Below are 13,590 nucleotides of genomic sequence, written 5' to 3' on the forward strand. Positions count from 1 at the left end.
TTGAAGGGACCACGATGAACAATGTGGAACGGGCTACTGTTCCTACGGTTATGTTCAACATGATTGCCCCTAGGGAAGAACCTGTCTTTCCTTCATAATCGGAAAGTACCATGTCATGTGAGATTAGATCCGCTTCAGTTTTTCCTAACTTCTTGAGCATAAATCCGGGCATGAGGTTAATTGCAGCTCCCCCGTCGACAAGGACTTTGTTAACACCCTTCTCCTCGACTCTGGCCCAAACAAATAGCGGTTTCAAATGGCTCTTCATTTGCTCGGTTGGCCTTTGGAAGATAGCTCTTTCATCTTCGACGGATCCTCTCTGCATCACATAATAACACAAAGGATTGTCATCTGGTTCGTCGTCGACATAGTAGTCTTCCTCACTTTCAGTGACCTCTGAGATTCTATCGAATTCTGCAGGTAGGATGGACACGATGCAGATGATGTTGAGCTCTTCTCCCTCACTGTCGTCGAAATCTTCGAGCATGTCTTCATCCTCATCCTCTACGACATTCTTCCCTTTTTCCTTAGCTGGATTTGATGGTATGGTTGCTCCCTGTTTGATGGCGTGATCCAGCTGGTTGATAATCGACGCCACATTAGGTTCATTGCGAGAGTTATCTTCTGGCTTTATGTCCCATAGTGAACGGAACTTGCCACCTCTTTCCCTCTCAGCTTTCCTTTTCCTCAAAAAACGCCTGAACTGAGTCCTGGTCATCTGTTCAGGGGCATAGTAGTTCTCAGAGCCATAGGAGTAGCTTCGTGACACACGGGAATTGTTGATGTAAGAGGATCCCTGGCCTAAGTCGATTTTCTGCCACTTAGGGTATGGTTTTGGCCTTGGAGGCATTGGCCTGAACCATTGGTTTCTTGGCAATCCAGCATTGGGGAGGTAGGTTTTGTCTTTACTGCTTGTTTTTTGGCCTTTATGGCCATCGAGTTCCTGGTCTCTTTCGACCCACTCCTCATGAGGGTACTTCAGTCTCCTGGATACAGGAGCCTTCTTCTGATAATGCCTTTTCATTTCTGAATCTTGATAGGCCTTGGCTGCGGATTTGTCGAAAACAGCGCTGCATCGAGGGCACAACATAACCTCCCTCTCGCCGTCTTTGCTGCGGGATAGAAACTCGACAAGGGTTTCTCCAGCCTTGGGGTAAGCCTCTTCCAAGTTCACTTCTTTCACGACGTCTGGTTCTTCGACAGCCATGTTTTCCTCCTTTGCCTCCTCGAGTGTTAGGCCCAGATTCAGCTTCTCGGAAATGTCAACCACGCCAATGTAGAAAGGTTCCACGTAGTTGGCTTCAGCTACCTGCAGTGGGTCAGAGTCAATCTTCATTTGACTTTTGGCTTTTTCGTCATACTTGAGCCTTCCTGAGTCCAATGCCCCCTGCACGAGGTCCCTGAAACGAACACATTGTGAGGTCCAATGACCAAAAAAGTTATGATATTTGCAATATTTCTTCCCTTTCCTTTGTTCAGGAGAAGGAAGTTTTTGGTCTTTGGGGACCACAAGCAAACCATCAGACACAAGTATATCATAGATTGCATCACATTTGGCCACATCAAAAGTATAAGTTTTTACAGCAGGAATCGTGTTCTTGGGATTTTCCTCCCCAAGCTTGTTTTCTCGTGGTTTCAATGCTTTACACACATAAGGATCCCCTGGCTGAAGTTCAGCCAGATTGACGTCATTCAAATCGACGTCCGCAGGGACTTCTCGATAAACACATGGATTCTGACCTACTGAATCCGCATCTATGTACGCTACTTTCTCCTTCTTTGGCCACTTAGTGGTCTTGGCCCTTTCCTCTGACTTTTCGGCCTTTAGCATTTCGATGTGCCTCACTCTATCTGCGAGTAAAGACATATCTCGAATATACTGAGTGTCGATCTTCTTTCTAATAGAATACTCTAGACCACCAGCGGCTAAGACAACTAGCTCGTGTTCAGGAACATGGGTGAAGCATCGAGATTTAAGCATCCTAAACCTGTTTAGGTAATCATCAATAGACTCTGCTGGCTTTCTTTTGACACTAGCCAGGTCTTTCAAACTTACTTTGCACTCTCCCCTAAAGAACTGTTCATGGAAAATTCTTTCCAACTGGGCCCATGTACGGACTGACCTGGGAGCGAGGGTAGTGAACCAGGTAAATGCATTTTTGGTTAAAGAACTCGGGAAGTACTTCATTTTCAAATTTTCATTGATGGCTAAGTCTCCTGCTTCGATTTGGTACCTGGCTATGTGTTCTACTGTGGACTCTCCTGAATCCCCTGAGAACTTAGTGAATTTGGGGACCTTCCAGCCTCGAGGAAGTTCTGATTCGAGAACCTCCTCTGTAAAGGCTGACACAAAATGGGGTCTATTCGCGAAACCCACGTTGAAACCATGTTGGTTCAACAATTGCTCCACCACAGCAGCAACATTTTGTTGCCCCCCAGCGTTCTGGTGTCGAATTCTTTCTAACACACCATCAGCGTGTTCTTCCCTGTTTACCATATACACATTTTGCAATGGTGGCTGCACTGCCTCGTACAAAGGGTTTGCCCTCATCTCTTGGTGTTGCGGCGCCTGATAGCGCGCCGGGGCAGGGACATGGTTAGGCAACGGGATTTGGTTAATCCCTGGTGCCGGTTGGACTTCGACTGGTGCCCCCAGGGCTGTTGCCAAACGATCCATCTGTCGTGCCAAATGCTGATTATTGGCATTATTATTTTGGAGCACAGGGTTGATTAGCTCACCTATCTGTCGAGATAGCATGTTAACCATTTCATGGTTACTATCATCTACTTGCTGCCTAATGGCTTGAAGTGAACCATTATTCATACCTGTAGATAAATAAATTTGTGAACTAGATCCAGGAATAGGGGGACTAACTCGACTTCCCAAGTTTAACATTGTTCCGTTTACCCCAAAAGGGGGTATGCTGAATGGGGGAACATTTTCAGGGAACGTCGAACACGTGCCTTGTATGCTTTGCATCATAGATGCAGGCATACCATAAGGCATGTCCCTCGTAATCGTTGGAACGATTTGTGCCTGTACTGATGTAGATACAGGCATTTCTGCAACTGCAGAAATTGCCACATTCTGGGTTGGCATACTGGTGCCATGCCCCATTCCAGTAGACACTTCTTCATTATTATTACCACTACTTCCCCCGGGACTACTCTGATTACCCACGTTAGATCCTTGAGGGGAGGTTCTTCCTCGATTGCTTGCCATACTTATAGTCTTACCACTTCTCAGGCGCATATAAATCACAATCAAGGCAAGTAGCAAATACCAAATAGCATGCAGCAAACAAAACACACAAAACGCTTCTGTAAAACTTAATCTTCACAAAAACGGTCCCACTGGGCGTGCCAATTTGTTTACACGGATTTTTGGTAAACAAATATCCTCTTAGTTCGACTAAAGGAAGTTTAGATTTCAGGGTCCTTTTGAGAAAACGTTTTGCCAAAGTGTAGTGTGTGGACGGATGTGTTTTCGACAACAATAAACAACTTCAAACGAAACTGGATTTTATTGAATATGAGTCGATTACAAAATAGTCAAGCAAACCAAAATAACATGAAAGCAAATTTCGACAAAACAAGCTACACATAAAAACTGGAAATTAACGAACTGAAATGCAAGGAAATTAAAGCGTTGGTTCTGCAACATACTCCTCCATCATCACGTTCTGCTCTCGAAGTCTCATTGATGCGGACGTTTAGAGCTTTTAGTGAATTTTCAGAGTTTTTCAGTTGGGAACCTCTTCTTCTGCTGCTGCTTCCTCTATTTATATTGTTCTTTCTGCCCATGTTCTTGGCGGTTTTCTTTGGATGCACGATGGCTTCGTGGGTTTTGAATTTTGGCGCCATCCCCACGTTTAGCCGATGGTCTTCGCGCACGTGACTCTATTGCCACGTGGATGGTTCTGAGTCGTGGGCAACCGTTGCTATTCGTGGCGTCGTGGGTGTACGCACGTGCTTGCAGTTGCTTATTGTTCGGTAACTGCTTCTTCCATTGAGATGATCGAGATTTCTTCATCTTCTGAGTGTGTCGAGTTATGGCTTTTTACTAACTTGTCTTTGGGGGACATCGTGTGCTGAGTTGCCGGCTTCGCCCAACCCCTTCTGTCGAGAAACCATTTTTTTGTACCATGGTGTCGATAATTGTAATGCTTCTAATTTTGGCTTAACACCAGTACATTGAACATTATATATACTAACTTTGAGTCAAAATGGATTTTGGATGAGAAAGACCAAAATGTACATTGCAGAGTGTCTCTTGACTATAACAATATGCTTGAACACCGTTAATATATTCTTCGACCACAAAGGAAAACTTAAATATTAAGGTCGAAATATTAATATTCAACATGATTGATCGAATTATAGTGCCTATATTATTGATTTCGGTCACGAAGACCGTTTTCTTTTATTTTCGGCCACATAGGCCGAAATTCAAATCAAGGTGTTCATGCTTCAACCAATACCTTTTCGTAGAAGTGATACTGGATGTATCATGTATGGAATTCTCAAACTTGAAATCCCAAAACTTGAAGCATTATTATCCATAAAAACTAAACTTTTCCAATGCACAAGGCTTACAACAAAGTTGGAAATCACTGAAGTCTTCAATTCGTTATGAGACATTTTCATAAAAACTAAAAATAAAAAATCTCCTTCTGAATTTGAGATCGAAATGCTTTCTTCCTCCAATTAAAATTGAAAATATATATAGCCTTTTTATCCAACAAACCGTGTCAGATGGAAGAATTGAACCAAGACTAGAAATCTAGTCACGAGGCCTTGAATTGAATTCCAGATTCTAAATTCACAATCGTCCAATAATTTAACAAGTTGATTTAATTTCACGAAATCAAAATCAAATCAACTGTGCATGCGACACTTTGAAAAATTTAGTTTTCACAAAACTTGTCCCACTGGGCGTGCCAATTTGTTTACACCAAATTTTGGTAAAACAAATAGAAAATCCAAGGATCAATCTGGGACTGGATTCGAGTCCTCTTGGGTTCTTTGGTGAAAACGTTTGAGTGTCAATTCCAGTTTTTTTCATGAAGAACAGGATAAAGTAAAGAAATTGAAACAAGTAAAGAAAAATAAAAGAGAAAAAAGAAGAAAAGATGAAATAGTATGAATTGAAATGCAAAGTAAATGAGATTACACCACAATCATGCTCATGATCTCCTAATTGCCATTTGTCTTTGTGATTGACTTGTTGGCTTTCAGAGTCTAGGAGCCTAAATGTGTGAAATCTGATTATTTTACAAATAGAAGTTCTATTTATAGAACTTGGAATAAAACTACTATTTTAATCCTACGGATAATACTAAAACAGAAAAGAACTTCCTATATTAAAGCCATACACTTGGCATATCTACTGTTGTAGTAACTTGCACCACCTTCCAATAACTGCTTCTCTTGTAACCACTTCTTTGCTAGCTGTGAATCTTCATCTCTTGCTGCTCGGCTTCTTTTCTTTCATTTTGGGTCGAAGAAATAGTTTCAATTGATGTTGAAAATATAGTCGAAATATTAGTAATAAAATGCTTAGTACTTGGCAAGTTTGGAAATGTCTTCGACCATAATCCTGCCATCAACACGATGCCAAGTTCTACTATTTCTTAATATAAAATGAATCTTGCATGATGCATGGAAATGCCTTTATGCACATTGCATATTAAACTTGGATCTATGTGGTGCTTCTCATATATTGAATGGACAATACATATTAGATCAAAGTCATGCTTTTCCCTTTGGCTTACTATATATCTCGACCCACAGTCCATGTTTCTCGACCTCTTACACTAACCAAGCCAAATTCTAGAATATACTTTTCCTTTGATTTATATACTATTAAAACTTGGGTCGACTAAATAATCTTTTTACCGGGTCGAAATACTACTCTAGCAACACCATATATAACTTCAATCTTAGCAATGTAAATATATGTCAAACAATATTTCAACCCATGCCACCACCATATTTCGACCAATATATGTAAATAATAATAATTTGGCAGCAAAGTATAAACTACACTGACAACATTTACATATTTCATATCTCAGTGATTAATTTAACCATTTGGAAATTTTGGTGTTAACAGAGGCCCCCCAAAATGTTGTTTCTCGAAAAAAGTGAGAGGAATAACATTTTGAGTCATGTCACCAAAATTGATTAAACATTGTATGGCTTTCTTTGAAAACTTAGCCATCTTTTTCTTTACATTTTTTCGACCAAATTCAAACAAGGTAAGGACTTTGAAACAATTTGAGCCATATAATTATTGACCTTCTTTACTCGACTATTGTCTTCCTGTCTGGGGTCGAAGCAATGATCTAATATTTTTACAAATCTTGGTCGAAATATACTTGATCGAAGTACAAAAGCTTGGTCGGAATATACTCTAGTTAATTGAATTAATGTATACCTCAGGATCTTTGGACTCAAAGTCCATGGGGCTGGTGTTTACACCAAATTTTGGTAAAACAAATAGAAAATCCAAGGATCAATCTGGGACTGGATTCGAGTCCTCTTGGGTTCTTTGTTTCTAATTTGTTATTAAATTTCTTTAGTTTTGAGTGACTAAATTTAATTCATTTTCACCAAAGAACCCAAGAGGACTCGAATCCAGTCCCAGATTGATCCTTGGATTTTCTATTTGTTTTACCAAAATTTGGTGTAAACACCAGCCCCATGGACTTTGAGTCCAAAGATCCTGAGGTATACATTAATTCACACTTGATTTCTAAATATAGTACAAGTTTTAATATTTTCATACATTCACACACTTTTTCTCTTTTATCTCATTTGTCCACCTATATTGTTTTCATCTCTTTCTCTTCAACCATGAATAGTTCTAGAAATGATAACCTTTTCTCTTTTTTCATTCTATCAGAATTAGTATGCTTTTAAAAATCTGTTATATTAATTAGTTCCCTCACTTACTGTTATGGTTGTCATATAGCTCAAGTGGTAAGAGTTAGGGAACATAAGGGTTGGGGAGGGGAATGAAGGGTGAAGGGCCTGGCCCTGGAGAAGGAACTAATTTAGTAATAACTAACATTTGCCTATAAAAAAAAACTTACTGTTACGGTTCTGTTTTTAGGTTATTAGTTTGATTCAGTTTATCTGTTAGTAGATACATGGTTTCAGTTGAGTATAGCTTCTAACCACTCATGTAATCTCAATTCAACAATAATGAATGCAGTTTCGTATTTTCTTTCTTTCTATCTCTCAATTTGTTTTGCTTCTATACTCTGCTAAATTTGTGTTAACACTCTCAAATGGGTGTCTTATCATTTTTGCTACTCAATATAATACTACACTTGAAAGCATCTCTACCAACTACCAATAGATAAATATTTCAAGCTTTCACATGTGGACGACTATAGCTTTTGATGAGTTATCAAAAGTAGTTAATGACTTTTTTAACAGATATGTTTTTAAGCCAACAAATCATATCAATAAAAAAAAAATCATACAAAATTACAAGAAAAAATCAAGCCAATTTAACATATTTATCTACTTTAAAACTAATATATTCACCTACTTTACATGACACCAATCAGAACTAATAAATATAATAATACACCTACTGCATCACGCCTTAATTTAATATATTCATCTACTTTCTGAGACTATACACATCCAGATAGAAATGATTCCTGACAGAAAAATAGCACCATGAGCTAGTTTACCATTGTGCCATATAAAACTCTCCCAAAGGATAATCAATACTTAATGAAAAATAGTGGTGAAAATCACGAAATTTGAATGCAATTTGATGGAGATTATTGAATATGAGATGTCTCAAAATTTGATTGGATGTGCAGAATGAAGTGATCAAACCTGCCATAAATGGAGTACTAGACATCATGAAAGCATGCCTGAAAGCCAAAACTGTTCGGAGGCTGGTTTTCACATCGTCCGCTGGCACCCTCAACGTTTCAGAACAACAAAAACATGTGTTGGATGAGACTTGTTGGAGTGACGTTGAGTTCTGCCAAAGAGTAAAGATGACTGCCTGGGTTAGTATTTTTATTTTCCTTATCGAGTCCCTCCCATGTTTCACTAATGATGATAAAAACTTTTCCTTTTGCATTTTTACTTCAGATAATGTGCTCTGTTTTTTATTCATTGAAATTAAAGTAAACGGATATTTGTGTACACTAAACTTAAACTTTTTTTGGAGTCTTTTTTATTTCAGTTTTGTAAGGTCTACCAATTTATGATAGTACATATTAAACTAAACAAATGATTTTGAAAGTTTAAATGTTAAGTTGACTTCCAATAATACTTTACTCTGCACTTATTCGAATTTAGTAATCCAATTCATTATGAAGTTTTTTATATATCTGTTAGTTGTAAGTTGTTTTTTCAAATTTTATAAATATTAACAATGACAGCATAACTACATATAATAAAGAAATAAGTTGGTTGAGAACTAAATTGACCATGTTTGTTGACTCCATATTAGAATTTGGGTTAGGCTTAACACTATCCCGAAAGCTAGTTTGGCTTAACCCAAATTCTAATATGATATTAGAGTCTATCATACATCTGTTTATTGGACCACACCACCCGCAGATGATCATCCCTGCAATTTCTACACTTTAGATATCCTGCCCTGGACGTGAGAGGATGTGTTGAGAATTCTTACACTAACTCGAGATATCACCAAGATAGTCCTTATAGATGGTAGTGCAATTCTCACAGCCAAATTAGCTTTTGGAGTAGAGTTAAGCCTAACCCTAATTCTAATACTCCGAGGTACAAATTAACCCAATTTCTAATGAACTCGAGGAGTTTTCTACAATGACTTCAGATCAAGGGCAGACATCTATCCATATTCTAGATCAGTCTGTCTATAGACTGAACTTTATAACTAATCTTGGTTCCATTTTCCTGTAGATGTATTTTGCTTCAAAGACATTGGTGGAGCAAGAAGCGTGGAAATTTGCGAAAGAGAACAACATTGACCTCATAACAATAATTCCACCCCTTGTTGTTGGCCCCTTTCTAACGCCGACAATGCCACCAAGCCTAACCACTGCTCTGTCTCCTATCACAGGTACTATATTTATAAGGAAATGATTGGTGCATTTCAACACACATTAGCGGGGGTTTATAACCCTCACAAAGCGTATGTTGGAAATGACTACTTTAGTCCATGTTTCTATTATATATATATCTGTGTATTGTGTTCATATTACTAGACTTAAACATGTGAAGGTGGTACATATTAATATTCTAGAGTCAACTAATTAAAGAGATTCCAATATGTATGCTTCAAGTCTTACTCATAAGTTGGCAGGAAATGAGACCCATTATTCGATCATAAAGCAAGGCCAATTCGTCCACATAGATGATCTTTGTCTTGCACATATATTCCTGTTCGAGCATCCAGAAGGAGAAGGGAGATATGTCTGCAGTGCATGCGATGCTAACATCCATGACATTGCTAATTTAATTAACTCAAAGTATCCAGAGTACAAGGTTCCCACTAAGTAAGTTTAATTCAAAGCTAATTTGACATACTGGTTAGTTTCACGTTGAAATATTTCAGTATCACTTATCTTTGCACAAAACTACAATATAAGAGTACATGTTGAGCTGATATTGCATGTTGGATTTTTTTATTAGGTTCAAGAATATTCCAGATCAATTGGAGCTTGTCAGATTTTCATCAAAGAAGATCAAAGACATTGGATTCCAATTTAAATACAGTTTAGAGGATATGTACATTGCAGGAATTGACATGTGCAGAGAAAAAGGGCTTCTTCCTAAACATGCAAAGACTCCAGGCAATGGCATAACACAGAAATAAATAGGAAAAGACTTAGATCGTGTTCCTTGTATCAATTCCATCAAGTTCTTCGTTCAAACAATGGCAAGTGGACTTGATAAAAATGATGTAAGGAACTTGATATAAGTTTAATTCAAATAGATATGCCTTTAAGTCTTAATTTGTGCTTGTGATGACTATCATCTTTCTTTTCTTATTTTGTATTCTTGATTAAGGTTTATGTGTGTTTACATGTAAAATAAACAAATTATCAAAGTCAATCTTGGACTAGATATATGTCCTCTTTCAGATACTTTAAGTGTTTCAAATAATGAAGGGTGCTAGTTTTTGTATTTTAGTGATCTGGTGGATTCAAACACTATGAAAGTTGTTTGGGAAGGGAAAATCGAACCTACGGGGTTGGCCAGGTTGTGACACTGAAAGTATGGGGTATTCCTCCACAGAATGGCTTCTTATTGTATCTCACAATCAGTGCGTAAGGTTAAGTTTAAGGAATCACTATCAACATGCAATTCCTATGACAGCAAGGGTGGAGCTCACATCAAAGCTCAAAAGTAAGGTCTTATCAAGGACTAATGTTCTATCCACATAGAGTTCAATTGCCAAAAATCCACTCTCTCATTTCTCTAAACTAAAGTACTTAGCACAACATTAATATGTCCAATCCCACAAGAGTACCATAACAACACTCTCATTCAAGCCTCCCGCACAATTAAAGAAACACTCAACCAAGATTTCTACAGTTTGGATGTGAAAGCTTCCTAACTAATTTCCAACTTCCCTGTAAATTTAGTCCCAATGATGAGCACTAAAGTTTCAAAATTTTCAGTGTAACTCTAACAAAGATTTTCAAGAGACGCATACCGTCCTTTACTTTCGTTCCTCCTAGGCACGAAAGAACGGAAAATTGAAACTAAAGTGTAGGGTAACTATCTTTAGTCCCAAATTCTCGGATGAACATTTGAGTTTCAAAATATCCACGGTAACTCTAACTAAGATTTTCAAGACACACTGTTCTTTCCTTTAACTCTTCCTATGCATGAAAGCACTGAAGTTTAAAACTTAAGTGTAGGGTAACTAACTTTAGTCCCAAATTCTCTAATGAACACTGAAGTTTCAAAATTTCCAGGGTAACTCTAACTAAGATTTTCGAGAGACGCATACTAAGTGTTGGGTAAGTAACTTTAGTCCCAAATTCTCGGCTGAACACTTACGGTTCAAAATTTCCAGGGTCACTATAACTAAGATTTTCAATAGACACATACTGTCCTTTCCTTTCACTCCTCCTAAGCATGAGAGCACTGGAAATTAAAACTAAAGTGTAGGGTAACTAACTTTAGTCTCAAATTCTCTGATGAATACTAAAGTTTCAAAGTTTTCAGGGTAGCTCTAGCTAAGATTTTCAACAAACACATATTGTCCTTTCCTTTCACTCCTCCTAAGCATGAAAGCACTGAAAATTAAAACTAACTAACTTTAGTCCCAAGTTATCTAATGAACACTAAAATTTCCATGGAAACTCTAACTAAGATTTTCAAGATACACATACTGTCCTTTCCTTTTACTCCTCCTAAGCATGAAAGCACTGAAAATTTAAACTTTCACATCAAAAGAGAAACGGTCCAAATAGTACATCCGAGAAAAATTCAATTTCAGAGCTCAGGAATCTCATGCTTAAAAGACCAACAGAGGTACAAATTCAGGAAAAAAAAATTCCAACCGCATCAAAAAAATTGACACTTGAATCATTTAAAACTGAAAGAATCAAACCAATTTGAACCTTACCAAACCTAATTCCCAAAATTGGATCAGATAATAACAGGGATCATGCATGGAATGGAAACTTGAGCTAACCTGAAATCCTCTCTCTCGTATGCAGGTGAAGCTTGAGAGGAAATGGGGAGGTTGATTTGCAATGTGTTCCTTCCCAAGCAAGCCAGCAACTCTGTGATGTCAACAAATGCCAGTTATTGCCTCTGGTTTTCGGCCTCTGAATGGCTTCATAGATGAAGCTGACGATCCTCTCTCACGGTGCCGCGTCGGCGTAGCTAGGACTGTTCATGGTTCGGTTCTTTGCTTGAACCGAACCGAACCTGAACCAAAATTTTGGTTCGAGAGAACCGAACCGAACCGATATAGTATGGTTCGAACCGAACCGAACCGGTTACAAATTTTGGTTAACCAGTTCGGTAAAATATGCATATTTATAGATGGTTCGAACCGAACCGAACCGATATACTATGGTTCGAACCGAACCGAACCTGAATTGGTAGTTGATATTTTGGTTCGGTTACCGAACCGGTTTTTCAATTTAGGTTCGAGTTCGGTTCGGTTCTTAAAGGTTCGGTTCTTAAACGGTTCGGTTTTCGGTTCGGTTCTTGGTTAGCTTCGGTTCTCAGAGAACCATGAACAGTCCTAGGCGTAGCCAGCAGCCGGAGAACGGCGTCGCAGATCAGATGCAGGCAAGTGATTAGGGTGGATTGGCGCGGAAGGTTGGGTTATTTAAAAGACTAATTTTTTGTTTTTTTTTTTTTTTTTTTGAGGTTAACAAGGCAATAGTAGGTTTTTAAGGGTGACCACTAGTTTGGTTTTCCTCCTTTGATCCCTTATTTGAAAGTAATTGCTGCTTTTCGTCCTCGCTGGAGGGGCGGTGCCGCCCACCCCTCCGACGAGGCATATGTGGCATTTTTTTCCTTTTTCATTTATCTTTAATTTCCAAATGTAATTAAAATAAAATTTAAAACATTAAAAATCTAATATCTATTAAATTAAACTAAACTAATTTAACTAAACTAAACAAATCTCTTAATTTAAATTCTAAATCCGGTGTCATGAACCATGATAACAATCAGAACAGAATTTTTTTAACCAAACCTAATCGATAACTAAACCTAATTGATAACAATCAGAACCATTTCATCATCATCACACCCACCATCCCCAACCCTAGAGAACATCTTCACTCACTGCCGCCCCCCATGTTCTCTCCTCCTCGAGATGTCGCTCCCCCATCTTCACTCACTGGATCTCCCCCATGTTCCCTTGAAGATCATGTGCTCCAAGAAGTGCGCAACCCGACATCGATCCAGAGACTGACGGTGGCGGTCATGCTGCCGAGGGAAGATTCGGTGTCTGTTCAACATCACCATGGAGTCCGCAGTACCGTTCCTCATAGATCAAGAGCTCTGATGTTGTTTCTGGTTGAACCACCGTGTCTTGATTCGCGCCGTCGCCGTCGTCTCCCCTGCGGCCACTTCGATCTCCCTCTTTGGGTCGGTGCATTTTAATCCGCCTGAGATCTGACAAACCCCCTTATTCAACCGTGTTTCTGCGAACTCATGGCTTCTTCTTCTTCTTCTTAATTTCCGTGTTGGGTTCGGTGGTGGGGTTTTTGTGGGTTCGGTGGTGAGTTTGGACAGGGTTGGGGTTGGGGTTGGATTTTAGTTCGTCTTCTTCTTAATTTCTGGGTTTGAGTGGGGTGGGGTTAGGTTGGGTTCGGTGCCCCTTCCAAAATCTTATTCTCCTTCTTTTTTTCGGTTTTGGGGTTTCTGGGCTAGGTGGGGTTGTGTAAGACCCTGAGATTTAATTAATGTTGTAATTAATTAATTACTCTTATGATTATGATTAGTGCCATGAGTGCACAAGTTTTATGCTAGTACCTTTGATTGATGCTTTTGAGTTGACTTTAGGGTTAGAACGGACCATTCAACCTCGACCCTAGTTCGAGTTGGAATTGGACTTCGAAACCCTCGTAATCTTAATCCTCGTTCGAT

At 38.8% G+C, this 13,590-nt stretch overlaps 1 protein-coding gene across 1 annotated transcript; it reads left to right on the forward strand.

Moving 5' to 3' along the window:
- Positions 1–6,705: 6,705 nt before the first annotated feature.
- On the forward strand, positions 6,706–10,154 carry LOC130723518 (bifunctional dihydroflavonol 4-reductase/flavanone 4-reductase-like). The gene is made up of 5 exons (XM_057574596.1): positions 6,706–6,732; positions 7,845–8,039; positions 8,923–9,082; positions 9,326–9,518; positions 9,655–10,154. The coding sequence occupies exons 1-5, from the start codon at positions 6,706–6,708 to the stop codon at positions 9,836–9,838; spliced, it is 759 nt and encodes a 252-aa protein (XP_057430579.1). The 3' UTR covers positions 9,839–10,154.
- Positions 10,155–13,590: the final 3,436 nt, after the last annotated feature.

Source organism: Lotus japonicus, chromosome 6 (genome assembly GCF_012489685.1).
Source record: "Lotus japonicus ecotype B-129 chromosome 6, LjGifu_v1.2".
NCBI classification, from domain to species: domain Eukaryota; kingdom Viridiplantae; phylum Streptophyta; class Magnoliopsida; order Fabales; family Fabaceae; genus Lotus; species Lotus japonicus.